Here is a 27,638-nt window from a genome sequence, read left to right on the forward strand (position 1 = left end):
ACAGGCACCACTAACTGCCACACTTCACCATCTCGGGGATGATATGTTACCCGGAACAGCACTCCACGATGTAATCTAAGTCGTTCCCACTGTCTGGCTAGCTTCTTAGACTGGGGGTATCTGGCCCCAAATCTCCTGTCTGGCCTCGTTTGGCTCATGACTGCCACTAAGACAGGTCCAACATCACCTTCTCGTTGCAGAGTTTGAATCTCCTCCCATGAGTACCCCGAGATTATTGCGCTTTCCCCTCTTACCAGGTTTTGTACTGCATCCTTTGCCGTCACTTCGTCCTCGGGCTTTGGATTCTCTAGCCACAAACACGTACGCACGACATCTGCAGGAATGACTAGGAAGTCTTTCTCCAGATCCTCGCCCTCTTCTGATTCCTCCTCCAGAGGCAATCTAGACAGGGTGTCAGCATTGATGTTCTGCCTTCCAGGTTTATACTGTACTTCAAAAGTGAACTCAGCGAGTTGGGCCACCCAGCGGTGTTCCATTGCACCTAAGATTAGCCGTTGCCAGGTATCGGAGTGGATTGTGGTCTGAGATTACCGTGAATTTAGAGTACACTAAATAATCCTTAAATTTTTCAGTGATAGCCCACTTCAAGGCCAACAGTTTTAGTTTAAAAGCACTGTAGTTTTTGTCATTTCTTTCTGACCTCCTCAGCCCTCGGCTCGCATATGCGATCACACGCTCGGCCCCCTCTTGCTTCTGGCTGAGCACCGCACCTAGGCCGTGCAGGCTCCCATCCGTTGTCACTATAAATGGCAGGCTAAAGTCAGGATATGCAAGCACAGGTGGTGACATCAGCCGATGTCTTAATTTGTCAAAAGCTGTCTGACAGGCATCATCCCACACAAAACATTGGTCCCTTCCCTTCCTTTGGGCAGGTTGGCCCACTAGTCCATATAGCGGTGCAGCAATGTGCGCAAACTTTGGAACAAATAGTCTGTAATAGCTCATGAAACCTAGAGCCTGCCGCACTTGCTTGGCATTCTTGGGGACCGGCCAATTTTCCAGCGCCCTGGTCTTCTCTTCATCTACCTGGATTCCATCCTTTGAAATCACATGGCCCAAGAATTTGACTTTTTCACGTAGGAGGCAGCACTTACTTGGCTTCAGCTTCAATCCATGTTCCTTCAATCGTGTGAAAACCAAGTCCAATTTTTCCATATGACTTTCAAAATCCTTGGAAAACACAATAACATCGTCCAGGTATATCAGCAAAGTGTCTAAGATATAGTCTCCTAACACCCCCTCCATTAGTCTCTGGAACGTAGCAGGTGCATTACACAAGCCGAATGGCATACGTGTCCATTCAAACAGCCCAAACGGAGTCGTCACTGCTGTCTTTTCCCGGTCTCGTTCTTCCACTGCAACCTGGAAATAACCAGAAGTTAAATCGAGGGTTGAAAACACTCTTGCACTTCCTAATGCATCCAGTGACTCTTCCACCCGGGGTAGCGGGTAGGCATCCTTGTGCGTTACCTCATTTAGTTTCCTGTAGTCACAGCAAAATCGCACCCCACCATCTTTTTTTATTACAATCACTGCGGGTGATGCCCACGGACTGTGGCTTTCTTTAAGGACACCTTGAGTCACTAGGTCCAGAATGTGTTTTTTTACCTCCTGGAACACTCGTGGTGAGATCCGCCGGTGTCTGTTTTATCGGGACAGCATTTCCAGTGGCTATTTGGTGTGTCACTGTGGTGGTGTAACCAAAGTCCCGCTCATCCCTGGAAAAGACCTCTTGATGTTTCTCCAGTAGCGCCCGCAAACAGCCAACCTGTGTAGGGGTTAGCTGTTGGAGGTCCACTTGGACTGGAATGGGTAGCTCTCCATCAGGTGCCGCTTGCGATGTGATAACCTGTGTGCCTTTTTTTACTTCTGTCACCCGCAGCTCATCCCCATTTTCTTCCAAGGCCACCCCTACTGGGGGCACCACTCCTTCAGGACGGTGTACTTCTGCCACTCTGGTTCGGGGGCACAATTTTATGGCCTTCTTACTTGAGTTTAACAGCCTGACTGGCACTTTTCCTTTGCTGGCATTAGCAAGTACATTTGCAACCAGGAGCCCATTAGGGAGACTGGCCCCAGGTGTTGGCTCGACAAGCACTCTGTATCCGTCAAAGTCGCTTGGCACCCGGCAGCGCCCATCAATAATCTTCTCACTTCAGGGAGGTATAATCACCTTCTGTCTCCCTGCCACCTTAACATAGCCAATTTGTCCCGTTGGACCCGGGAAACGTCCATGTCTCTCCACTTGGGCTAGTACCCGCTTCAGTGTAGCGTCCTTCCTAGGCTGCCCGTGACGGTTCATCTCCAAGGTTCCTTCTCCTACCAACAGTAATTCTTTTAGCTCTTTTATAATATTTATCCCGAGAATTCCCGGTACTCTGTTCTCCATTAAAGTCTTTCCTGAAGCTGTGTCCTTTAGGATAAAGATGCATTTCCCAGGGATTGTTCGACCCATGTACCCTACATCAGCTTCAAGACACCCCACCACAGGGATGGCAAGTCCATTAGCTGCCGTTAGCTGTACAAATCGGGTATTATGCATGATCAGATCTCTCTTTTAAGTAGTTTCGGAAATATGATTCAGAAATAGTGGTGACTTTTGAGCCAGTGTCTATCAAACAGCGGGTTCTCACCCCTGCTATGGTTATATTCACTGTCAAGCAGTCCCCGAAAGCTCGGCCACAGAAGTCGTTGAATACACTAACATCATCAGGGTTCTCTTCCTCGCTGCTGACACACTGCCCTTTTCCTAGGGACAGCCGTAGAAACCCTTCAGTCCCCACTTGGCCTTCCGATGGGTGGCTGCTTGCTCCCGGTGCCTCTTGAATTTCAGGCGCCTGGGACTCCAGTCTCCTTCTCAGTGTACAATCTCGGCTGGTATGTCCTGGCCTTTCGCAAGTATAACAAATGTATCTTCCCAGCTCGTCCTTCAGTGGAGATCTTCGGGATCCTGGGGCCCTTGGATATCTTGGCATATTAGTGGGAGGTTTTCCTTTCATCACCTCAGTCATCACTTTCAGCATCTCCCCCTGCTGGACCGCCAGTTTTTGGACAGCTTCACTTAAGCTTTCCAATGTTAGCTGTGTTTGGGGCAGGGCTTTTTCCCCAGCAGCTGCATTCACAAGGCCGCCACTTCGTGTACGGGGGTTAGTCTTGGCTGTCTCTGCCACAGGAACTTCCTCTTTTTCTGACCACATAATAGCAGCCTGCATGAGTTCATGGAACTTCTTACTGGGCTCTTCCTTAAACCTCCTTTTCATTTCACGGCGGAGGGAATCATCCTGGAGCCCCAGCACTAACTGCTCTTTCAGAACCGTATCTGGGTCTGGAACCCGCTGAGGGTCTCGCCACTCCACTCTGCTCATTTTCTCCTGGAGGTCATATGCATATGCCCGGATAGTTTCACCGGGCTCCTGCTTTCTCTCAAAGAACTCCTTTAGTCGGGTTCCAATAGGTACCTTGTCCCCATACACTTCTAGGAGGAGTTCAAATACTTTTTCCACATTTTTTTGTCCGCCACTGCCATGAACTTTACTGTGGCCTTGGCCTGGCCCTTGAGGTGTTCCTCTATGAAGTCTACATGATCTTCTTCAGGTACTCTTAGCACACGCAGAGCCGCCTTCACAGACTTGACCCACTCTTCTACTGTAATGTCTCCTGGTCTTGTTGGGAAGCCACCAAACTGTGACCTTCTGCTCCCGTGGGACATAAATAGTAGGGGGTTTCTTAGCTTCTGCTGCCTGTTGGTCTATTACTGCCTTAGCCAGTGATAAGGCTTCTCTCTGTTCTGTTCTAGCTTGCTGTAATGCCTCAGCTTGGTCTGATAATCTGCGCTGAAGTTCAGCAAACTGGGCCCGTAGTTCCTCAATTCCAGCCATGGTAGGATGCTCAACCAGGCCCGGACCGTGCAACTAGAATTCAACAAGTAAACCAATGGGGTGGATCCTGTGGATAGGATCCTGTTCGTGACGCCAATTATGTAAGCGGGGGTATGGTCCCGCTATTGTGGGGAACTTTCCTGACTTCTGCACTACCCCGGTGAGGTGGGCTAGCGAAAGGATCTGAGTCCCCGCTCCCACTTCCTTTACCCAGAGGCCTCCCTGCCCTTTCACTCTCCCGTCTGTCTGAGTCCTCGTAACCCCAACAAGGCTGGGCCCAGGATTCCTGGGGGGGCTCGACCCCCAACCCTGCTGTGGTCACCTAGGGCAGGGGCTAGGGTGTCCCCACTCCAGGGTACTCTCTCTGCACTGGGCACCTCCCTAACCCACTGATTATTCCGTACAATTTAAAGCAAACACAAGTTATTTAATTAACAATTAATCTAAAGAAAAGAACAAGGAAAAATGTGAAAGGTTAAAGGAAAACACATCACCCCGCTCTGTGGCAGGGAACATCACAAACAGTGTCTCTGGAACGGCAGGGCAGGTCACAGTCTGCTCCTTGTAGGTCCCAGGCTCCTTCTCAGGCCCTGGCCGTGCTGCAGAGACGCTGCGGGTTGGACACTTGCAATGGTGGTGGCCACACACCTCCGGGCTTTGAGTGGTGGGACCCTTCTTTCCTGCGTCAGCCCTCCGTAGGGTTAAGGTCCCCCTCCCGGTCTGGCCTGCAAGGGCCCTTGTCTGGGGGTGTCTTTCTGTGCTGGGCCCTTTGCCCAGGCCCCCCCTTGGCTGGCCCCACTTGCTCACCACACCTGGCTCTGTGGCTGCAGCTCTGCTCCCAGCACAGGATCTGCTCCCCCTGGGCTGCGTCTCTGGCTCTGTGGCTGCAGCTCTGCTCCCAGCACAGGATCTGCTCCCCCTGGGCTGCGTCTCTGGCTCTGTGGCTGCAGCTCTGCTCCCAGCACAGGATCTGCTCCCCCTGGGCTGCGTCTCTGGCTCTGTGGCTGCAGCTCTGCTCCCAGCACAGGATCTGCTGCCCCTGGGCTGCGTCTCTGGCTCTGGCCCGGTTCTGCTCTCCAGCTCAGCTTGGGCCCCTGCTCTCTCCTTAGCTCAGCCCCACTCTGTCTGACCCAGGCAATTCCAACTCACACGGAGGACGGGACCCACCCTGGCCTCCTGTCATGCTGATTAGCCTGCCCGCCCTGTCAATCAGGCTTACCTGGAGCATTGGCCTCTCGCCATTGTTCCTGGGGACTGTCAGTCTCAGGCTCCTGATTTCCCATCGACCCCTCCCCTTTTAGTGCTGGGAGCGAGCAACCAAACACCTCCACTGAATGTTAGTAAGGGGGCAACAGTCCCCTTACATAATACCTTTTCCCCTCTCCCACTTATCCAGTGAACCAAATGAGAGCTATACATAAGCCACATTAAAGTTAGAAGCTGGATTAAGTAATCAAAAATGGAAGACATGCACAACTTCTCTGCCCCACCTGCAGTTGGAAGTTAATAGAATGTTTTATTATTAAACCTGATTTATGCAACTAAAAAGGTAGATTAAGTAGTTAGAGATAGCACAAAGCCGATTACTGTTTGCTAAACAAATAAAACATGCAGACTAAGCTTGATTCACTAAACAAACAAGTTACAAAAGGTCACTTCTCACCCTAAATGTTGAATTTAGACAGGATGCAGAGTTTCTGTAGCTCAGAGTTCCAGTTATTATTCTTACAGACTGAACCACTGTTGCAGTCTGGACTCTCTCCCACTTTTCCTTCAGGTTAGTTCCTTTGTCCCTTCAGGTTCTTTCAGCAGTCCCCCTTCTTGGGTAAGCAGTGGAGGAGAGAGATTAGGAAGAAACAGAGACTGAAGATACTAACAGCCCATCAAATTTGGGGCCCTGTTTTCTGGTGCACATCTTACCAATACACACCCACTTGTAATTGTTACACATTTCTGTACCTAAAGTTAGAAATATGGACTGATACATACAAATTGGATAATTGCATTCAGTAAATCATAACCTTTCCAATGATATCTTACATGAGCTATCTTGCATGAAACATTTTATATCACAAGCATGTTTTCATAAAGAATATAGAGTCATGTCACATGCACATCCCCATGTGGCAAGAGAAGCCCAGACAGTGCTGTGTCTAAGCCATCCCCACCATTGCCACAATCTGAGGGCACCTCACAATCCTGTGAGGCAGGAACTGTGTTTCAGAGACAGTGCCTAGCCCAAGGCTAGACAGAGGGTCTGTGGCATAGCCAGGAATTAAAACCAGGTCTCAAGTCCAGAGTGTTGGAATTATTATTTATGATATGGTAAAGTAATGTCACATGGTACCCTAAATTCCTTTATTAAATCCAAAGGCCAAATCATATACTATTGCTTTAAATGTGTACATCCAATACATTAACATCCAGAAGCATGTGATTAGTTCTACTCCAGATGGACCAGACAATAGTCTGCTCATCTTGGTTTGCCCCAGCATGATTGGGCTGTATCTGATAAAGAAGCTTCACGTTCCTGGCTCTTTATTCTCTTCAGCTAACATGCTGGGGAAAAAACAAAACAGAAACAAACCAGTTTGAAGCCGTGTGTCTTTATTAGTTTCCCTCCTCCATGGCCTTCCTTTGTCTCCTCTCCCATCTTTGCTTACCAGATGGACAGTGGGAAGGTTTGTGGTTTTTTTTTTTTAAGAGGTTTTTCCTTTGTCTTGTTTCAGAGTGGTAGCCATGTTAGTCTGTATCAGCAAAAACAATGAGGAGTACTTGTGATACCCAAATAAATTTGTTAGTCTCTAAGGTATAACCCACTTCATCAGATGCAGGGAGTGGAAAATACAGTAGGAAGATTTACACACAGTACATGAAAAGATAGGGTTGCCTTACCAATTCTAATGGGACAATTCAATTAAAGTGGGTTATTAACAGGAGGAAGAATCACTTCCAGTCTTTGTTCAGGCCTAATTTGATGGTGTCCAGTTTGCAAATTAATTCTAGTTCTGCAGTTTCTTGTTGGGGTCTGTTTTGTTGTTGAAGAATTGTCACTTTTATGCCTGTTATTGAGTGCCCAGGGAGGTTGAAGTGTTCTGACTGGTTTTTGAATGTTATAATTCTTGATGTCTGATTTGTGTCCATTTATTCTTTTGCATAGAGACTGTCCAGTTTGGCCTATGTACATGGCAGAGGGGCATTACTACACACCACAAACAAAAAACAAAAACCACACACCACTGTTGCAGGGATAGGTTGCTGGATTAAATGCTGTTGCCAACTCTGTGCACATATCTATTCAAGGGACATCATAGGACCTAACCACATCAGCCACACCATCAGGGGCTTGTTCACCTGCACATCTACCAATGTGTTATATGCCATCATGTGCCAGCAGTGCCCCTCTGCCATGTACATTGGCCAAACTGGACAGTCTACACAAAAGACTAAATGGACACAAATCAGACATCAAGAATTATAACATTCAAAAACCAGTCAGAGAACACTTCAACCTCCCTGGGCACTCAATAACAGACCTAAAAATGACAATTCTTGGAATTAGTTTGCAAACCGGACATCAAATTAGGCCTGAACAAAGGCTGGGAATGGATTGGTCATTACAAGAACTAAAAACTAGTTTCTCCATGCTAATTTTCTCCCTACTGTTACTCTCACCTTCTTGCCAACTGTTTGAAATAGGCCACCCTGATCACCACTACAAAAGTGATTCTTCCTCCTGTTAATAGCACACTTTTATTGAATTGTCTCAGAATTGGTAAGGCACTCTTCCTACTGTATTTTCTACTCCATGCATCTGAAGTGGGGTCTAGCCCATGAAAGCTTATGCCCAAATACATTTGTTAGTCTCTAAGGTGCCACAAGTACTCTTTTTTCTTTGTCTTGTTACTGCAGCTCCTTATTTTATTGGTTAGTCAATTGGTTCAAAAAGTCTCACCACAGGATTCCATTCCATTCCAAAGGACAAAAAAGGAGGGGGGAGGAAGGGTGCCCAGGCCACCCTGGAGTTTGGGTGCACTAGCAGAGTTGGGGCTGCAGCATCATTGGAGGGAACAGTTGGGGCTCAGAGCTGTGGGGTTGTGATGCAGGAAGTTTGGCATGCACTGGCAGAGCTGTGAAGTGCACAGGCATTGGTGTATATGGCTGGGGTGCACTGACAGCAGTGGGGTGGAAATAGGTTGGGGTGCATTGTCAGATCTGAGGATGCAAGGTGGCTGGGATGCAGTAAGGTTAGGGCATCTTAGGTGGTTGGGTTGCACTGGCAGAGCTGGGCATGAAGGGGTTGGGGTTCAGGTGGGTTGCAGGCACATTGGGGTGTAGTGGTAGAGCTGAAGGGTACAGGCAGGTTGGAGTATAGGGGTGTTGGAATGCACTGGCAGAGCTGGGGGTGCCATGCATCCCTCACAGAGGCCCCCCCGCCCCCATCATCTCTACCTACCCAACCATCTATTCTCATTTATTCCTGTCCCCACAACCCTCTGCCCCTTGCTGCAGTCCCAAATCCTTCTCCCACTATTCCATCACTCCTCCAACCCCTAATAGCCCTCTTCTCTCAGGAAGCAGCCACATGTCTATTCCCCCCCCATACTTTGATTACATTTCCCCCACCCCTGCCAATAAAACTGCCACCCACGACTCAAACTCTAGCACCCTGCCAGCCATTTAGTCCAAAACTTCTTTTGTGGTAGGTGGGGGTTGAGATTCACTCTGCCTTAGTTATGTTAATGGAAGGGGGAGTTCACAGCCTTCCAGGGGTCTGTGATTATACCAGTCATTAGTGCCTCTCAGAGTGACCAGATAGTAAGTGTGAAAAATCAGGACACTTTTCGGGGAGGGGGGGCAGAGGGAAGGGAGGGTATAGTTGCATGTACAAGACAAAACCCCTGAAATTGGTATGTCTGGTGGTCCCCCTACTCTCAGTTTAACAGTACAAGGCAGTAGAAGGAAACCATTTGGGGCAGGGGGCTGTAACTCAGGAACCCCTTATTCAAATTACCCCAACTTTGGAACTCTAGTGCTTCTCTGTCCCCTAATAAGACCACATTTCAAAGCAATGTGATTAACCATTAGTTTTAAAAGCACTTACAAGCATTGATCTTTAAACCATAAAATGGTGGGACTAAAAACCCTCTAGCTGTTTCTGTATTAGTGCAGGTGTGGTGTAAAAAATTATTTTTCCTAGATACCTGTTCTCAGATTGGGTCCCCAGATGTTTCAAGGGTACCATGCACTACCTGGGATAAAATGCAACAGATTATTGATGTGATGTGGGTCAACATGGTCTCAGTTTGTTCTCTAGCTCTGGGGAAAATAAACCTAGAAATTTTAAAAATTGCTATTTTGGGGGCTTGAATCTCTGGAATCCCTGGCTCAAGTGGTTCCAAATTTGGAATACTAACGCTGTCTTATATCCTCTTGAATCACCAAATTTCAAAGGAATCAGCCTAGGCATGTCATTTTTAGAGGACTTAAAATGTCCCCTTTAAACATGTCACAATGCAACTTTAACTTTCCATGTTATGATAATGTTACAAATACTGAAATTCTGGCTACAGAACTGTTAACTACACCACAGGGATGTCATGGGAATGTCCCAGGTGGTTTAATGTTGTGCAGAGTTCTGCCTAGCCTCTGTTTAGTAATGTTGTCTTTCCCAAGGGGGCAGGGTAGTATCACTCAGGTACAGGGCATCTGGCACAGCCAAATGTCTGTGTGCTTGTCTCCACTACAGATGCTACAGCTATGGCACTGCAGCCAGAGAGCAAGTGTGAAAAATCAGGTTGTGTGTGTGGGGTAACAGTGTGTGCATGGTAATAGGTCCTATGCAAGACAAAATGCATAATAATCAAGATGGTCCCAATCAAATTGGGACATCTGGTCACCCTGCTGTAGCATACAGTGTAAATACTTGCTACAGCTGTGGAAGGGGGTTTTCTGTCATTGTATGTAGTAAACCTACCTCTCCAGAGGATTGATCTAAGTTTCAGGTCTAGACTAGGCCAGTGTTAATGGTCTGCAGCCTCTGTCAGGCACACAGAGACATCTTCATACCCACTACAGCTGTACAACTGAGCAGACAGGCATATGCATCTGAAGAAGTGGGCTGTAGTCCACGAAAGCTTATGCTCTAATAAATTTGTTAGTCTCTAAGGTGCTACAAGTACTCCTGTTCTTCTTCTATACCTTGCAGATCAACTGCAGCCCCCAGCACCTGCTCACTAAACCCAATAACCCAAATAAAACCAACATCTTACAGCCTACAAGAGACTAGACTATTATGTGCCACAGGCAGAGAATAGGATGGGCTGAAGTGCCCTACTGCCTTAGGCACCCACAATGGCAGGGAAATGATTAAGTGAGATAGATCCAGATAATCCTGGCAAGTGACCCTCCCCTCCCCCCCCCCCCCCCCCCACACACACACAGCAGAGGAAAGTGAAAAATCCCCAAGGTCACTGCCAGTCTGACCTAGGGGAAACTTCCTTCCAGACCCCACACACAATGATCAGGTAGACCCTGAGCATGCAAGCAAGAACCAGCCAAACACGCTTGAGAGAGAGACTGCTTGGCACCACCTCAGAGCCCTGGCCCTGCCCATCCAATGTCCAATCTCCAGCCATGATCATCCCTGATGCTTCAAAGGAAAGAGATTTAAATTAAAAAACAAAACAAACACACATTGTAGAGGTGCAGACTCACCATTGCGGCACCTCCTGCTGGTCGTCCAGGGAATTAGCTCACTAGCCTCTGGAGCACCATCTGCAGGCCAGTGATCTGCCTTGTCCTCTGCACTGGCCCCTGTATCCCTTGCTCTGGGTGCTGCCTCCTGGCAATACCCACACATGCTGGGTCTCCCCTCCCAGGGGAACCCCCACCCACTAACCCCACCTCACAGAATCAGGACACTGCCAGTCACCAACTAGCCCCCACTCTCTGGGGCAGACTGCATTATAGGCCACTCATCTGCAACCCCCAGTACCCCTTAGCCTTCTCCTAGACCACAGCCTGGGGTTTCCAGGCTGGAGCTCCCCAGCCTTTCCCCAGCCCTGCTCCACTCAGGTACCCTGTCTCTGCTCCCCTGCAGCCAGGGGCTCCTCTCTCTGAGGGTAGAGAGAGAGACTGTTTGGCCTCTGGCTCCCAGTTAGGCCACCTGTGGCCTGATTGGGGTGTGGCCCAGCTGCAGCCACTTCCCCAATCAGCCCAGCTTTTAGAGCCACAGATCTCTGCAGGGCTGCTTTCAAGCCCTGCCAGGCAGGAGTGGGTGCCCACTCCACTACACACATGCACAGCATAGAATACCAGAGGGAAAAGAAATCCCTTCCTGACCCCTGCAGGTGGCCAACTGAATCACTGAAGAATGAATGCCACAGGGTACACCATTTTACCACTTTAGCACCTTCTCATGGTGTATCTGGAGATTAGCTTGCCACATAATCTGACACTCCTTCCTGCAGTTGCTCAGCCTGTTGTCCCAATCACTCCGTGACCCCTCTCATGCTCACAAAGCTGCAGCACTTTCCTCTTCATAGTTTAGTCCTCCAGCTAAGTCACACTGAAGGTCCTCCCTTCTGGGGTATTATCAAAGTCTCCTTCCAGACTGTCCCCAGCAGCCCCTAAAGAGGCTGCCCCAGCACACTGCTCCCACAGTGGCTTGTAGTGGAACCTAGGCTCACCTCTACACAGGGTTCCAATCCAGGGACAAGCAATTTAGCATCTCAGGTTTTTGTTCTCCCAGCCCTCAGTACTCCTCCCCTGAGCTGCTTCCTACATTGCCTATATCTCTATTGCCAGATCCCTGGCTTTATAAAAGCCCTGCCTGTTTTTGCCCAGGTGAGCTTCATTCCCAAGTAAGCCTCATAGCAGCCTAGCTCCCCTCCAGGTGCAGCCCATGGCTAATTGGTCTTACTTGCACATTTTAACCCCACCAGGGCTAGTGTGGGGTGAATGCCCCAACACAATGAGCTTTAGGAACATAAAGCATAACCCAGGAGTGAACCCCAGGCCTATTGAGTTTTGCACCTCCTATCACAAGCAACCTCATCATACAATTGTACTCATAAATTTGCACTTATAATTAAGTTGTTTGCCCTCACAACCCCTATTGGGAGGCTCTGCCACCCCTCTGTCTTCTAATTTCTGGCCTGAATTTGTTCATGGCTAGTTTATATTCATTTGTTCTTGTGCCAACATTGTCTTTTAGTTTAAATAGCTCTTGTCCCTCTCTGGTGTTTATCTCTCTGATGTATTTATAGAGAACAATCAGATCCCTGCTCAGCCTGCATTTTGCTAGACTAAACAAGCCAAGCTCTTCCAGTCTCCACTCATAAAATAGGTCCTCTAGTCCCCTCATCATCTTAGTAGCTCTTCTCTGTGTCTGTTCCAGTTTGAATTCATCTTTCGTGAATATGGGTGACCAGAATTGTACACAGTATTCCAGATGGGGTCTTTACCAGTGCCTGGTACATTAATATTAATACTGCCCTATCTCATGGCCAGGGTGGCATGAGTGACACTGGTAGTGGCATGGGGACCCTTCAAGACAGGTAGGGACAGAAGCATGGGCCCCCTTTCCCCCTCAGAAGTGACTGTGTGGCCCTTGGGAGCAGCTGGGTGCAAGGAGGGCTCCCCCATACTTACTCCAGCTGCTGGGTATCTCTGTGAGGTTGAAGCCTGGGCCCACTATGCTCCACCCCTCCCCACAGAGTCCCCTGCTGGTGGGGTCCCTGGAGCCCTTCCCCAGACTGGGGCTGGTGGGGTCCCTGAAGCAGTGGGACTGGGAGATAACACCCAACTGAGATACATGGGATGTACGTTCCTTCTCAGAGTGATGAGCTCAAGCTCTCTGCAGATACAGGAAGTGTCACTGTGTCAGTCACACACTCAGGACAGTTCCCCCTTTCAGAGCAATGAGCTCAGGCTCTCTGCAAATTCAGGCAGTGTTGCTGCATCAGTTACACTTGGGGCAGTCACCCCCCCCACTCAGAGTGACAGGTTTAAGCTCTCTGCAGACAGGCACATGCAGGACAGTTCCCTCCTCTCAGAGCTATGGGCTTAGGCTCTTGGCAGACTAAGGTAGCTTCACTGCATCAGTTACACACAAATCACCTTTTCCAGCTTTTTATTAATTTGAAACCACGATGGCTAAAAATTTACTTAAAAATACTTTTTCCCTCTTTAAATGAAACCTGAGATTCTGCTGTAACCAAGTGACCATAGCAACCACGGCCCTATGCACAGTCCTGTGGTGTGTATACCATAATCTAGCTCTGGCTTCAGACCAGAGTCTATGGACACTGGGGTGGTGTTCAGTCTAAAAGGGTGTTGTCTTATCAGATGAATTTTTAGGAACCTAGGACATCTGCTGTAAGATATGGGGTTCTAGCTGGCAGTGGGTGAGGATAAGAAAGCACCAAGCAAGCTGGCTTTTTTAGGATTACCCTGGGCTACCCTGTGCTCTGCTACGTTGTGCTCTGCTGGCCCCTAGTAGCCAAACCCTGTAGCTACAGAGCGGGTTTTCACCTATGTCCCACTGGGGGATGCACAAATGTGAATAAAATGGATCTGGTTTCCATAGCCCATATGAGGCATGGAGGTGTATCCACAGGTCCCGCATACACAGCTTCATCTTTTCCTAGGTACCGTTCCCCTGTCGACTCCACATGCTGCACTCTCTGTTATTAAAACAGGGGCAGGCTTGGGCCACTCCATAGAGCTTTGTGGGCTGCCGTGCTCCTATGGGCACTTCCTGGGCCCACACTGCAGAGGAGGTGATTGCTAAAGTGCTTCTTCGAGAGTAACTATCAGGAGCCAGAGAACAGCCCACATAACCAAGGTGCAGCTGCCACTTGGGGCACGAGCCTCTCCTGGGTGCTCAGGATGACTATGACAGTATCTCAACACAGGAGATACCCCGGGCAGTGGGATCATGGGGCTGCTCACCCTTCACTGAAGAACATGGCTTTTCCAGGTCACGTTTATAGATTTCTTGGAAGCGCACATGATGGAAACTCTCTTTGCATCTGCTGAGAACCCAGGCTTGCTTGGTGCTTCCCATCCCCACCATTTCCTGAAAAGTCAAGGACAGAAGGGTCACTTTTGGAAATCCTGGGATTTCCTGTGTACATACCAGAGAGAGTGAGAGCAATGTGGGATTGATGACTAGAATGATTAGAAACTAGACTGAGATGACCAGACCCCGCGACCCTGTGAGCCACCTCTCCCTCACTGGAAGGCATTCAAATAGGGCTAAAGAACTTTTAAAATGAACCCAAATAATTTTTCCAGTGATGGCCTATGGGGGAGGAGAGCAGCTGGCTCTGCGAAGCTATTCTAACACAATGGAACTGGCATTAGCGTACATGTCTTGGCCATAGAATGTGACCTCATAGGGTACATTTTGAAGTTCCTCTTTGCTGTAACTCCACTGCCTCTGTGGTCTTGTCTAGGTTAGTTTACACTCCTCCTTAGCCACCTTTCCTGCTACACAGCTTCCAGCAACCCCTCACTGGGACAGCTTTTACTATTCACTGAATGCCAAGACTTGGTACCTCTCACACCTTTCCTTCCAATTTACAGCCAATAGGCAACGCACAGGACTGTTCATGTCATCACTGAACCTGGCCCCTATAGCCAGTTCCAGAAACCTGCATACACAGACATGGACAGGTACTGGTACAATCATACTTACAGCAAGCATGTGTACACACACACACACACTCATCCCAAAGACATAGTAAATAGACTTATGGTCCAGTGAGAACTCACTGTCTGTGGGCCAGGAAGTGAGGCCACCAGGGCCAACACATACCTAATGCTCAGCAAGGTGAGGGCTGCACTGTACTGGGCTGGCAGGGTCACACTGACTTCACCACACTTATTAGAATCAACAAACCAAATGGTGAGAGAACAAAGGGACCACACCGTACCTGAGGCTGGTGACCTAACACTTAACAGGGAAAAGCAGGATCTTAACAAAATACATAGTGAGACACTGGAAAGTGTTCTCTTTTGTTTAAAGTAGTGTCCACACAAACCAGGACACACAGCTAGTAAATTGCTCTCTGGGACGATTACAAAGTTGAAGCAAACCACAGGGCTCCCTATATTGGGTGTCATTATCTCAGATCCAGCTATGGGTGGCGGGTGGCGGGTGGCGGGTGGAGCCCTCCCTCCCCCCACCCCCGTTTGGGGAGGCTAGCTCTGTGGCTAGCTTCTGGACGAGGCCCGACTCCCATGGCAGAAGCCCTGACCCCCCCCCACCTCCCCTCCCATGGCTGGAGAAGCCCCAGGCCAGCAGAACCCCAGGCTGCCCCCCCTCTGCCACCGGCTGGCCCCAGCTGTGCTGGTCGGCCGACCTGAGCCCAAGGCCAGTCCCAGCTGTGCTGGCCAGCTGACCGACCCCAATCCCGGGCCAGCCCTAGCTGCCCCAGCTGGCCTACCAACCCGAGCCCGGGGCCAGCCGACCTGAGCCCCAGGCCTGTCCTAGCCCCAGGCCGGAGAATGGGAAAGGCAATGCGCCTCACCTCCCGAGACCCTCAGACCCCCAGAAGAAGAACGCTGAGCTTTTTATATGCGCCATGCAGATTCTGGGGCGGCTGAGGAGACAGTGTCTGCTACTCAGCTTCCCGGGTTCATCAGTAATCTCTCTGGAGTCCAGGGAGATTACCGATGAACCCAGGAAGCTGAATAGCAGATCCCACCACCTCAGCTGCCCTGGAACCTGCATAGCACATAATAATAAGCAAAAACCCACAAAGTGTCCCGCAGCAGCGGCTCTGCCAGGGGAGGCTGAGCCTTCCCTGGCCTATTATACCCGCCACCCATGGATCCAGCTAAATAAATGAGTCTTGCTTCTTTCTACACAAACCCTGCATGCAGTGCACTGGGCAACATGGGGCTCATGCATGAGACACTAAACAACTTTGCCCCTGCACTCCCAGTTGTTCTGAGGATAGCCCGGATGGGATGGCACAGGGGATCAGTGTTGGACAACAGCAAAACCTGAGAAATGGAAACTTGGGGTTGGCTAAATTCTGGGGGAGAAAGGAGCACAGTGGTTTCCCTATGGATTTGGTGGAGGGGGGGTCTTCCCCAGGCCAGCCCATCACTGGACAAGCAGAGGCTCAGAGCCCTCGATACCATGTAATATGTAAGGCCAGCTGCATGGAGACTTGCCCTGTGCCCTATGCTGGCCCCTTCCAGAAAGAAGGCAGTGCTCACAAAGAACCCACCCCAGGCTGCAACTGGGCCCCTCTGAGTGGGGGTCACCCAGACAGCACGTGCTTTAAGGGGAGAGCAGTATAGTCTTAAAGTGTCTGGCCAATTCCCAGTGGCCTCCATGCAGTTTGAATCTGTTCCCTGCTGACTTCCACTCCCTGCAGGTCAGGCCACTCCCCATTCCTCTTGTGCAGAACCTTGATTCCATGTAAAACATCCCTGAGAGGTCCAAGGAGGAGCAGGGGAGCAGCCCTCTCCTTCACTGGGCTGACTTCTTCCCCACTGGCAGAAATGCCCCTATTTGGAGTAGCGCAGAATAGTGGCCTGTGACTGCCTCAGCCATTGCTCTCTCATGTTGAATGGACCTTCCCTGAGGATTTTGGGAATCTGTGTGTGCAAGCTATGAATTCTATGTGAGATGGTTAACTCTCCGTGTATATCATTGCCAAGCTGCAACCTGCATTTGCCTTCTCTATTGTTTGTTTGCCTCCATGTTGGACTGGAATTCCAAAGGAGGGTGGCAAAACAATAAAGAAATAGGGTTATTGATGTTCAAGTGCTTGACCATTGAAATGGAATCACTCTAAACAATAGACTGTCTTCCAGTCATGAGAACTGGTTTATCATGGGAGAGGTCATGTAGCAATGAAGTCTCCTGGTAGGACTCTGTAGTCACCTATTGAGACTGACCACGGAGTTATGGAACAGAAGAGATTGGAAGGTTACAGAGGACAAAAGTTGCTCTCAATTCTGCCATATTTCACAAGCTTAATATGAGGGAAATTGCTGCAGGAGCTGGGTGAGGCAGGAGGCCCCTGCTTTCCTGAATTCACATAGTCCCCCAAGGACTCACCAGGAAAGGATGAGCTAGAGAGCGGATAAACATGTTGTATGGATCTGTGTAGATCTTCGGTGATTCAGTAAAATGCAATAACGTGTTAAACTCTGTGCAAGTGTCTCTGTGTGTTGTATGCTACACCTATCATGTGCTTGTCAGGGTTCCTTCCCCACTCTGAACTCTGGGGTACAGATGTTGGGACCCGCATGAAAGACCCCCTAAGCTTATTTCTACCAGCTTAGGTTAAAAACTTCCCCAAGGAAGTTGGACGGTATTGCTGCCACCACCAAGTGATTTAGACAACGATTCAGGAAAAGGACCACTTGGAGTCCCTGTTTCCTCAAAATATTCCCCCAAGCCCCTTCACCCCCTTTCTTGGGGAGGCTTGAGAATAATATACCAACCAATTGCCTTTAATAAAACTACAGACCAGACCCTTTATTTTTAGGACACTAAAATCAATCAGGTTCTTAAAAGAAGAATTTTATTATAAAGAAACAAGTAAAAGAAACACCTCTGTAAAATCAGAATGGAAGGTCATTTTACAGGGTGATAAAAAGATTTAAAACACAGAGGATTCCCCTCTAGGCTCAACTTCAAAGTTACAAAAACAGGAATAAACCTCCCTCTTAGCATAGGGAAAATTCACAAGCTAAAACAAAAGATAATCTAACACATTTCCTTGCCTTTACTTACAATTTCTATAATTTTAGATGTATCATTTCAAGGTATCTTTTCAAGAGATGGTTTACCTGCTTGGTCTCTCTCTCTTTATCCAGAAGGAACAAACAAAGAGAGCACAAACAAAAACCTCTCCTCCGCCCACAGATTTGAAAGTATCTTCTTTTCCCATTGGTCCTTCTGGTCAGGTGCCAACCAGGTTAATTGAACTGATTAACCCCTTACAGGTAAAATGAGTCTGTCTGTGTCAAGGTTCCTTCCCCACTCTGAACTTTAGGGTATAGATGTGGGGACCTGCATGAGAAGCTCTAAGCTTAACTACCAGCTTAGATCTGGTTTTGCTGCCACCACTCCCAAGTGCTAACTCCCTTCCCTGGGTAGCCTTGAGAGACTTCTCCACCAATTTCTTGGTGAACACCGATCCAAACCCTTGGATCTTAAATAAGGAGAAATTAATCATTCCCCCTCCTTTCCTCCCACCAATCCTGGTGAGTCCAGATCCAACCCCCTTGGATCTTAAAACAAGGAAAAATCAATCAGGTTCTTAAAAAGAAGGCTTTTAATTAAAGAAAGAAAGGTAAAAATCATCTTTGTAAAATCAGGATGGAAAATAACTTTACAGGATAATCAGATTCAAAGAGCCCAGAGGAACCCCCTCTAGCCTTAAGTTCAAAGTTACAGCAAACAGAAGTAAATACTCTAGCAAAAGTTACATTTACAAGTTGAGAAACCAAAGATAAACCTAACATGCCTTGCCTGGCTGTTACTTACAAGTTTGAAATATGAGAGACTTGTTCAGAAAGATTTGGAGAGCATGGATTGATGTTTGGTCCCTCTTAGTCCCAAGAGCGAACCACCCCCAAAACAAAGAGCACAAACAAAAGCCTTCCCCCCACCAAGATTTGAAAGTATCTTGTCCCCTTATTGGTCCTTTGGGTCAGGTGTTAGCCAGGTTACCTGAGCTTCTTAACCCTTTACAGGTAAAAGGATTTTGGAGTCTCTGGCCAGGAGGGATTTTATAGTATTGTACACAGGAGGGCTGTTACCCTTCCCTTTATAGTTACGACAGTCTGTACCTCTGATCAGGAGGGATTTTATGTTACTGCACACATAAAGGTTGTTACCCTTCCCTTTATATTTATGACAGTGCCCCGGAGAAAGTTAAACTAACTTAGGAGGCTAACACCCTCAGGGAGTGGTTAAGCTACAGGGGGACTCTGTAACAGTCAACACTGGTTCCACGGACTGAGCAGGAGACTGCATGGTCTCCGCTCCCAGGAAGGGGTGCTAGACAGAAGGTCTTCACCTCATGAGTGTGTCTAGGGACCTGAAGACTGGGGCTGCCTGGGCTGTGTTCAGACTCCAGAGGCTTAAAACATCTGGGGATCCAGCGGCTAGATTCCCCTTGAGCCATCTATTGGGCTGCCATCATGGGGAGCCTGATCAGACCAGTGACAGCATTATGCTGACTCCCAGCTCCCTCTAGGTTCTACCTCTGATATAGGAGTTTCTAACTGCTTCCAGCTCTTTACTGCTGGCATGCAAGGAAGCCTTGAGTGCCTGCAGTGAATACTCCTAGCACAGTTTCTGTTACATGTTACATGCTACATCACAAGGCTGTTACTTAGGTTGCAAGGCCAAGCTCTCAGGGCTTAGGAAACATCAGTTCTGCTGCTTGTGCAATTCAGTCCCTTGTGCACATGCCTGGTCAGGTGAGATTTCCAGATAAAGGAGTTAGGCATCAAGGTCAGTGGGATTTGGGTACCTAACTGCCTCAGCTCCTTTCAGAACCCCAGCTTCAACCTTTGCAATGTGTACTGAGTGGGGGAGATCTTAGGGTGATGTTTATGAAATGTGATGTGCCTGTTTGTCAGTTTGCTATGGTGCTGGGGACTGTGGGCTCACCAGGGATAATGTCCAGCAGATGCTGATAGGCCTGTGGACAGGAAATGCAGACCAATGCTCTTCAGGGCCCTGCAATCACAGGTAATTAAAGGCCAGAGTAGAAAGCCCACAGCTTTGACATCCAACCCTGTCCCACCATCCCTGGTGAAGATGCATAAACTGGTTTGGACCTGGCTCAGAGTCTCAGGGCAGAGAAAAGAATTTTGAAGGCTGTACTTGAAGCCTGTACTTTCACTAGGGAGCAGAGGGACAAGGAACTGTGAGGAGCCTGAGATAGTGCCTGGCTAGTTAGAATTGCATCACTCATGTTTTTCACATGGCCTGTTTTCGTACTCATGTAACTAAATTAAGTGGACATGTTTAGTCTGGAGAAGTGAAGACTAAGTGGAGACCTGATAATAATTATAAAGAAGACAGTGATCAATTGTTCTCCATGTCCACTGAAGGTAGGACAAGAAGTAATGAGTTTAATTTGCTGGAAGGGAGATTTAGGTTAGATTCTAACTCTAAGGTTAGTTAAGCTCTGGAATAGGCTCCAAGGAAGGTTGTGGAATCCTCATAATTGGAGGTTTTTATGAGCAGGTTGGACAAACACTGGTCAGGGATTGTCTAGGTTTACTTGGTCCTGCTTCCGTACGGAGGGAGGGACTAGATGACCTACCGAGGTCCCTTCCAGCCTGACATTTCTATGCTTTTCCATCATCATCATCTGCTGCATCCCCTCCTGGCCATGTGCCCCATGCAAGCTGTTCCCTTACACCCCAGGGCTGGAGCTCACTCCTGCCCAGAGTGCCAAGCCCTGCACAATATATCTGCCCATTTGCCATCCAGGCTGCTTTTGGACAGAAAATTGGGGGTTTCAGCTAAATGAAATTTTCACTAAAAGTGTCTGCTTTCCACTAAAAAGCTGAATGCCCAACAACTGACTGGGGGTGTGGTCCAGCCAGGGACCCCAGCCACAGGGAGAAGGGTGGCATGAAGCACCTGAACTACAATTCCCAGGAAGCTCTAAGGTGCCATTTCCAAATTGAAAAATGTCAGTTTCAGCCAATAGCTTTTCAGTTTTCATTTTTTTCACTGAAAAGTCAGTTTTCTTGGAAATAGAACCTCATTTCCAACATGACCTGTGGCACGGCTCTTCATGGCAGAGCATCCAAAGCCAAGCAAGGGTGCTGTTTGGTGAAGCATCTCTTGCTGAGCCAGAGCCTGGTGTGTCAGAGCTGCTATACCTCCATACACAAAGGGCAGGCACATGCTTTCAGACAGATTGACCTATGCTTAGAGCCAAGGAACAAATAAATAAGGAACATCAACTGTTGGGTGTCCATGAGAGAGTACCCACAGTCTGTCTTCTGCACGTTCAGTTCACAATGGTTGTCTGTCTCCAGCCCATGAACAGAGACCTTAGAGGCAGACAAGAAACAAGAATAACAACTACATACTATACAGCCACCACATAAATGACTGTCTCTCATAGCAGGGCTTGTGCCTCCTTCCCAGGCAAGTACACTCAGTAGAAACATGATGTTAGAATTCTCTCCGAGACCTTTTCCATTCAACTTATCCAGAATACCTTGTCCAGTTCTGGGAGAACATTTCATCCAGTTCTCTGGGATCCAAAACACTCAGTTCGACTCTGGATTTCATCAGTTTATTTGGGATACAGTGAAGCTACACTGAGTTGATCAGACTCAACCATAGGGTGTGGGTATAGGGTGTACCCACATCCAAAGTTGCACAGACAACCTCTTCCTTTATACACATTTACACATTACATTGCATTTGCTATCCATTACATCGCAAATTTTTGGCTTGGCTTGGTTACTTTGCAGGAACCAATCCTCTGTACAGCATGCTCTGTCCATGTGCTGTTCATGTGGAACCCGATCTTTACATTCCAGGTTTATCTTGTCCATAGTCCTTAGCATGAAGGTGTTGCTGCTTATCTTAGCTAGCACTGATATCCTGACTCCGGCATACTGTTTGTCAAGCCCACTCAATGTGCAGCAGCAGTCAAAAAATCGAACAGAATGCTGGGAATAATTAAGAAAGGGGTAGATAATGGGATAGAAAATATCATGTTGCCTCTATATAAATCCACGGTACACCCACATCTTGAATACTGTGTGCAGATGTGGTCGCCCCATCTCAAAAAAGATATATTGGAATTGGAAAAGGTTCAGAAAAGGGCAATAAAAATGATTAGGGGTATGGAACGGCTTCCATCTGAGGAGAGATTAATAAGACTGGGACTTTTCAGCTTGGAAAAGAGACAGCTAAGGGGAGATATGATTGAGGTCTATAAAATCATGACTGGTGTAGAGAAAGTAAATAAGGAAGTGTTTTTTACTACTTCTCATAACACAAGAACTGAGGGTCACCAAATGAAATGAATAGGCAGCAGGTTTAAAACAAATAAAAAGGAAGTATTTCTTCACTCAATGCACAGTCAACCTGTGGAACTCCTTGCCAGAGGATGTTGTGAAGGCCAAGACCATAACAGGGCTCAAAAAAGAACTATATACATTCATGGAGGATACATCCATCAATGGCTATTAGCCAGGATGGGCAGGAATGGTGTCCCTAGCCTCTGTTTGCCAGAACCTGGGAATGAGCGACAGGGGGGATCACTTGTCCTGTTCATTCCCTCTGGGGCACCTGGCACTGGCCACTGTTGGAAGATGGGCTACTGGGCTAGATGGACCTTTGGTCTGACCCAGTAGGGCCATTCTTATGTTCTTATTTGCAATTTAACCTTCCATTCACCTTCTCAGTTATGCCCACAGAGAAATGAGGCAAGTTACCTATGTCAAGCCAGGACTATACATGATCATAGTAATCATTGCCAAGAGACACTTAAATGTACTCTGAAGATTCTCTCTCCACCTTCTCTTCACTCTTGCTTTCTGTCCCTCTGCAGAGCAAAGGAGATCAAGACCAAGTTGGGCACGCTTCTCCAGAAGCCTGACTCGGCTATTGACCTGATCATCCCATATCCAGAGAAGCCGGAGAAGCCAGCCAAGGCCCAAAAGTGAGTACTTCCCCATTTATCAATGCTGCTTTGTCAGACACTGGAGAAATGGGTAATTAGAACTGAGTGGAATGACCAACTAGGGGCAGAGCTTTTCTTGACCTGCTGCTCACAAACAGGGAAGAATTAGTAGGGGAAGCAAAAGTGGATGGGAACCTGGGAGGCAGTGACCATGAGATGGTTGAGTTCAGGATTCTGACACAAGGAAGAAAGGAGAGCAGCAGAATACGGACCCTGGACTTCAGAAAAGCAGACTCTGACTCCCTCAGGGAACAGATGGGCAGGATCCCCTAGGAGAATAACATGAAGGTCAAAGGGGTCCAGGAGAGCTGGCTGTATTTTAAAGAATCCTTATTGCGGTTGCAGGAACAAACCATCCCGATGTGTAGAAAGAATAGTAAATATGGCAGGCGACCAGCTTGGCTAAAGAGTGAAATCCTTGCTGATCTTAAACACAAAATAGAAGCTTACAAGAAGTGGAAGATTGGACAAATGACCCGGGAGGAGTATAAAAATATTGCTCAGGCATGCAGGAGTGAAATCAGGAAGGCCAAATCACACTTGGAGTTGCAGCTAGCAAGATATGTTAAGAGTAACAAGAAGGGTTTCTTCAGGTATGCTAGCAACAAGAAGAAAGTCAAGAAAAGTGTGGGTCCCTTACTGAATGAGGGAGGCAACCTAGTGACCGAGGATGTGGAAAAAGCTAATGTACTCAATGCTTTTTTTGCCTCTGTCTTCACGACCAAGGTCAGCTCCCAGACTGCTGCACTGGGCAGCACAATATGGGGAGAAGGTGACCAGCCCTCTGTGGAGAAAGAAGTGGTTCGGGACTATTTAGAAAAACTGGACGTGCCCAAGTCCATGGGGCCGGATGCGCTGCATCTGAGGGTGATAAAGGAGTTGGCGGATGAGATTGCAGAGCCATTAGCCATTATTTTTGAAAACTCATGGCGATCGGGGGAGGTCCCAGATGACTGGAAAAAGGCTAATGTAGTGCCCATCTTTAAAAAAGGGAAGAAGGAGGATCCGGGGAACTACAGGCCAGTCAGCCTCACCTCAGTCCCTGGAAAAATCATGGAGCAGGTCCTCAAGGAATCAATTATGAAACACTTAGAGGAGAGGAAAGTGATCAGGAACAGTCAGCATGGATTCACCAAGGGGAAGTCGTGCCTGACTAACCTAATTGCCTTCTATGATGAGATAACTGGGTCTGTGGATGAGGGGAAAGCAGTGGATGTGTTATTCCTTGACTTTAGCAAAGCTTTTGATACGGTCTCCCACAGTATTCTTGCCGCCAAGTTAAAGAAGTATGGGCTGGATGAATGGACTATAAGGTGGATAGAAAGCTGGCTAGATCGTCGGGCTCAATGGGTAGTGATCAATGGCTCCATGTCTAGTTGGCAGCCGGTTTCAAGCGGAGTGCCCCAAGGGTCGGTCCTGGGGCTGGTTTTGTTTAATATCTTTATTAATGATCTGGAGGATAGTGTGGACTGCACTCTCAGCAAATTTGTAGATGACACTAAACTAGGAGGCATGGTAGATACACTAGAGGGTAGGGATCCGATACAGAGGGATCCGGACAAATTAGAGGATTGGGCCAAAAAAAAACCTGATGAGGTTCAACAAGGACAAGTGCAGAGTCCTGCACTTAGGACGGAAGAATCCCATGCACTGCTACAGACTAGGGACTGAATGGCTAGGTAGCAGTTCTGCAGAAAAGGACCTAGGGGTCACAGTGGACGAGAAGCTGGATATGAGTCAACAGTGTGCTCTTGTTGCCAAGAAGGCTAACGGCATTTTGGGCTGTATAAGTAGGGGCATTGCCAGCAGATCGAGGAACGTGATCGTTCCCCTTTATTCGACATTGGTGAGGCCTCATCTGGCATACTGTGTCCAGTTTTGGGCCCCACACTACAAGAAGGATGTGGAAAAATTGGAAAGAGTCCAGCGGAGGGCAACAAAAATGATTAGGGATCTGGAGCACATGGCTTATGAGGAGAGGCTGAGGGAACTGGGATTGTTTAATCTCCAGAAGAGAAGAATGAGGGGGGATTTGATAGCAGCCTTCAACTACCTGAAGGGGGGTTCCAAAGAGGATGGAGCTCGGCTGTTCTCAGTGGTGGCAGATGACAGAACAAGGAGCAATGGTCTCAAGTTGCAGTGCGGGAGGTCCAGGTTGGATATTAGGAAACACTATTTCAGTAGGAGGGTGGTGAAGCACTGGAATGCGTTACCTAGGAAGGTGGTGGAGTCTCCTTCCTTGGAGGTTTTTAAGGCCCGGCTTGACAAAGCCCTGGCTGGGATGATTTAGTTGGGAATTGGTCCTGCGTTGAGCAGGGGATTGGACTAAGCCAGGACTTAAAAACCTCTAAGGATGGAGATTTCACCACCTCCCTAGGTAACCCATTCCAGTGCTTCACCACCCTCCTAGTGAAATAGCGTTTCCTAATATCTAACCAAGACCTCCCCCACTGCAACTTGAGACCATTGCTCCTTGTTCTGTCATCTGCCACCATTGAGAACAGCCAAGCTCCATTTTCTTTGGAACCCCCCTTCAGGTAATTGAAGGCTGCTATCAAATCCCCCCTCACTTTTCTCTTCTACAAACTAAACAATCCCAGTTCCCTCAGCCTCTCCTCATAAGTCATGTGTCCCAGCCCACTGATAATTTTTGTTGCCCTCTGCTGGACTCTCTTCAATTTGTCCACATCTTTTCTGTAGTGGGGGCCCCAAAACTGGATGCAATACTCCAGATGTGGGCTCACCAGTGCCGAATAGAGGAGAATAATCACTTCCCTCGATCTGCTGGCAATGCTCCTACCAATGCAGCCCAATATGCCATTAACATTCTTGGCAACAAGGGCACACTGCTGACTCATATCCAGCTTCTCATCCACTGTAATCCCCAGGTCCTTTTCTGCAGAACTGCTGCTTAGCCTGTCGGTCCCCAGCCTGTAGCGGTGCATGGGATTTTTCTGTCCTAAGTGTAGGACTCTGCACTTGTCCTTGTTGAACCTCATCAGACTTCTTTTGGCCCAGTCCTCCAATTTGTCTAGGTCACTCTGGACCCTATCCCTACCCTCCAGCATATCTACTTCTCCCCGCAGCTTAGTGTCATCTGCGAACTTTCTGAGGGTGCAATCCATCTCATCATCCAGATCATTAATGAAGATGTTGAACAAAACCAGCCCCAGGACCGATCCCTGCAGTACTCCGCTTGATACCGGCTGCCAACTAGACATTGAGCCTTTGATCACTACCCGGTGAGCCTGACAATCTAGCCAGCTTTCTATCCACCTTATAGTCCATTCATCCAGACCATACTTTTTTAACTTGCTGGCAAGAATACTGTGGGAGACCATATCAAAAGCTTTGCTAAAGTCAAGATATATCATGTCCACTGCTTTCTCCATATCCACAGAGCAAGTTATCTCATCATAGAAGGCGATCAGGTTGGTCAGGCATGACTTTCCTGTGGTGAATCCATGTTGACTGTTCCTGATCACCTTCCTCTCCTCAAAGTGCTTCAGAATGGATTCCCTGAGGACCTGCTCCATGGTTTTTCCAGGGACTGAGCTGAGGCTGACCCGTCTGCAGTTCCCCGGGTTCTCCTTCTTCCCTTTTTAAAAGATGGGCACTATATTTGCCTTTTTCCAACCATCTGGGACCTCCCCCGATTGCCACAAGTTTTCAAAGATAATGGCCAGTGGCTCTGCAATCACATCAGCCAATTCTCTCAGCACCCTCAGATGCATTAGATCTGTACCCATGGACTTGTGCATGTCCAGCTTTTCTAAATAGTCCTTAACCTGTTCTTTCACTCCTGAGGGCTGCTCACCTCCTCCCCATACTGTGTTGGCCAGGACAGCAGTGTGGGAGCTGACCTTGTCTGTGAAGACCGAGGCAACAAAAGCTTTGAGTACGTCAGCTTTTTCCACATCATCTGTCACTAGGTTGCCTCCCCTATTCATTAAAGGTTCCACACTTTCCCTGACCTTTTTCTTGTTGCTAACATATCTGTAGAAGCCCTTCTTGTTACCCTTCACATCTCTTGCTAGCTGCAACTCCAGTTGCATTTTGGCCTTCCTGATTACACCCCTGCATGCTCGAGCAATATTTTTATTCTCCTCCCTAGTCATCTGTCCAAGTTTGCACTTCTTGTAAGCTTCCTTTTTGTGTTTAAGCTCACCGAAGATTTCACTGTTAAGCCAAGCTGGTCACCTGCCATATTTGCTATTCTTTCTGCACATTGGGATGGTTTGTTCCTGTGCCCTCAATAAGGCTTCTTTAAAATACAGCCAGCTTTCCTGGACTCCTTCCCCCCTCATATTAGTCTCCCAGGAGATCCTGTCCATCAGTTCCCTAAGGGAGTCAAAGTATGCTTTTCTGAAGTCCAGGGTCCGTATTTTGCTACTCTCATTTCTTCCTTTTGTCAGGATCCTGAACTCAATCATCTCATGGTCACTGCTGCCCAGGTTGCCACCCACTTCTACTTCCCCTACCAATTGTTCCCTGACTGTAAGCAGCAGGTCAAGAGGAGAATGGTCCCTGGTTGGTTCCTCCAGTAGTTGCACCAGGAAGTTGTCCCCAACATTCTTCAAAAACTTCCTGGATTGTCTGTGCACTGCTGTATTGCTCTCCCAGCAGATGTCAGGGTGATTGACATCCGCCATGAGAAACCGGGCCTGTGTTCTGGAAACTTCAGTTAATTGTCCGAAGAAAGCCTCGTCTAGCTCATCATCCTGGTCCGATGGTCTATAGCACATGCCCACCACGACTTCTCGAGTTTCCCGGTCTGGACAACAGATGGATGACTCCGTCCCCCTTAGGAGGGAGTCCCCAACCACCACTACCTGTCTCCTCCTCTTGGGAGTGGTGGTCATGGAACCCCCATCCTTAGGACAATGCACCCCATGCCTTCCGGTTGATGGGGTCTCCTTCTGATCCTTTCCCTCATCCCTTCCAAACCATTGTCCGCCGTAGCACCTGTGCTGAGAGCCTGAAAATGGTTTCTTACCTCTATCTGCATTGGGAGTACATGGGTTCTCCT

At 48.2% G+C, this 27,638-nt stretch overlaps 1 protein-coding gene across 1 annotated transcript in view; it reads left to right on the top strand.

Annotated features, from left to right (window-relative positions):
• Positions 1–27,638, top strand: part of RGS5 (regulator of G protein signaling 5) — a 101,407-nt gene that overhangs the window by 26,280 nt on the left and 47,489 nt on the right. The window contains exon 2 of the mRNA XM_054037082.1: positions 22,478–22,588. Within this exon, the coding sequence (XP_053893057.1) occupies positions 22,478–22,588 (111 nt within the window). The remainder of the gene's footprint in view (positions 1–22,477; positions 22,589–27,638) is intronic.

The sequence above is a fragment of the Malaclemys terrapin genome, chromosome 8 (genome assembly GCF_027887155.1).
Source record: "Malaclemys terrapin pileata isolate rMalTer1 chromosome 8, rMalTer1.hap1, whole genome shotgun sequence".
Taxonomy (NCBI): domain Eukaryota; kingdom Metazoa; phylum Chordata; order Testudines; family Emydidae; genus Malaclemys; species Malaclemys terrapin.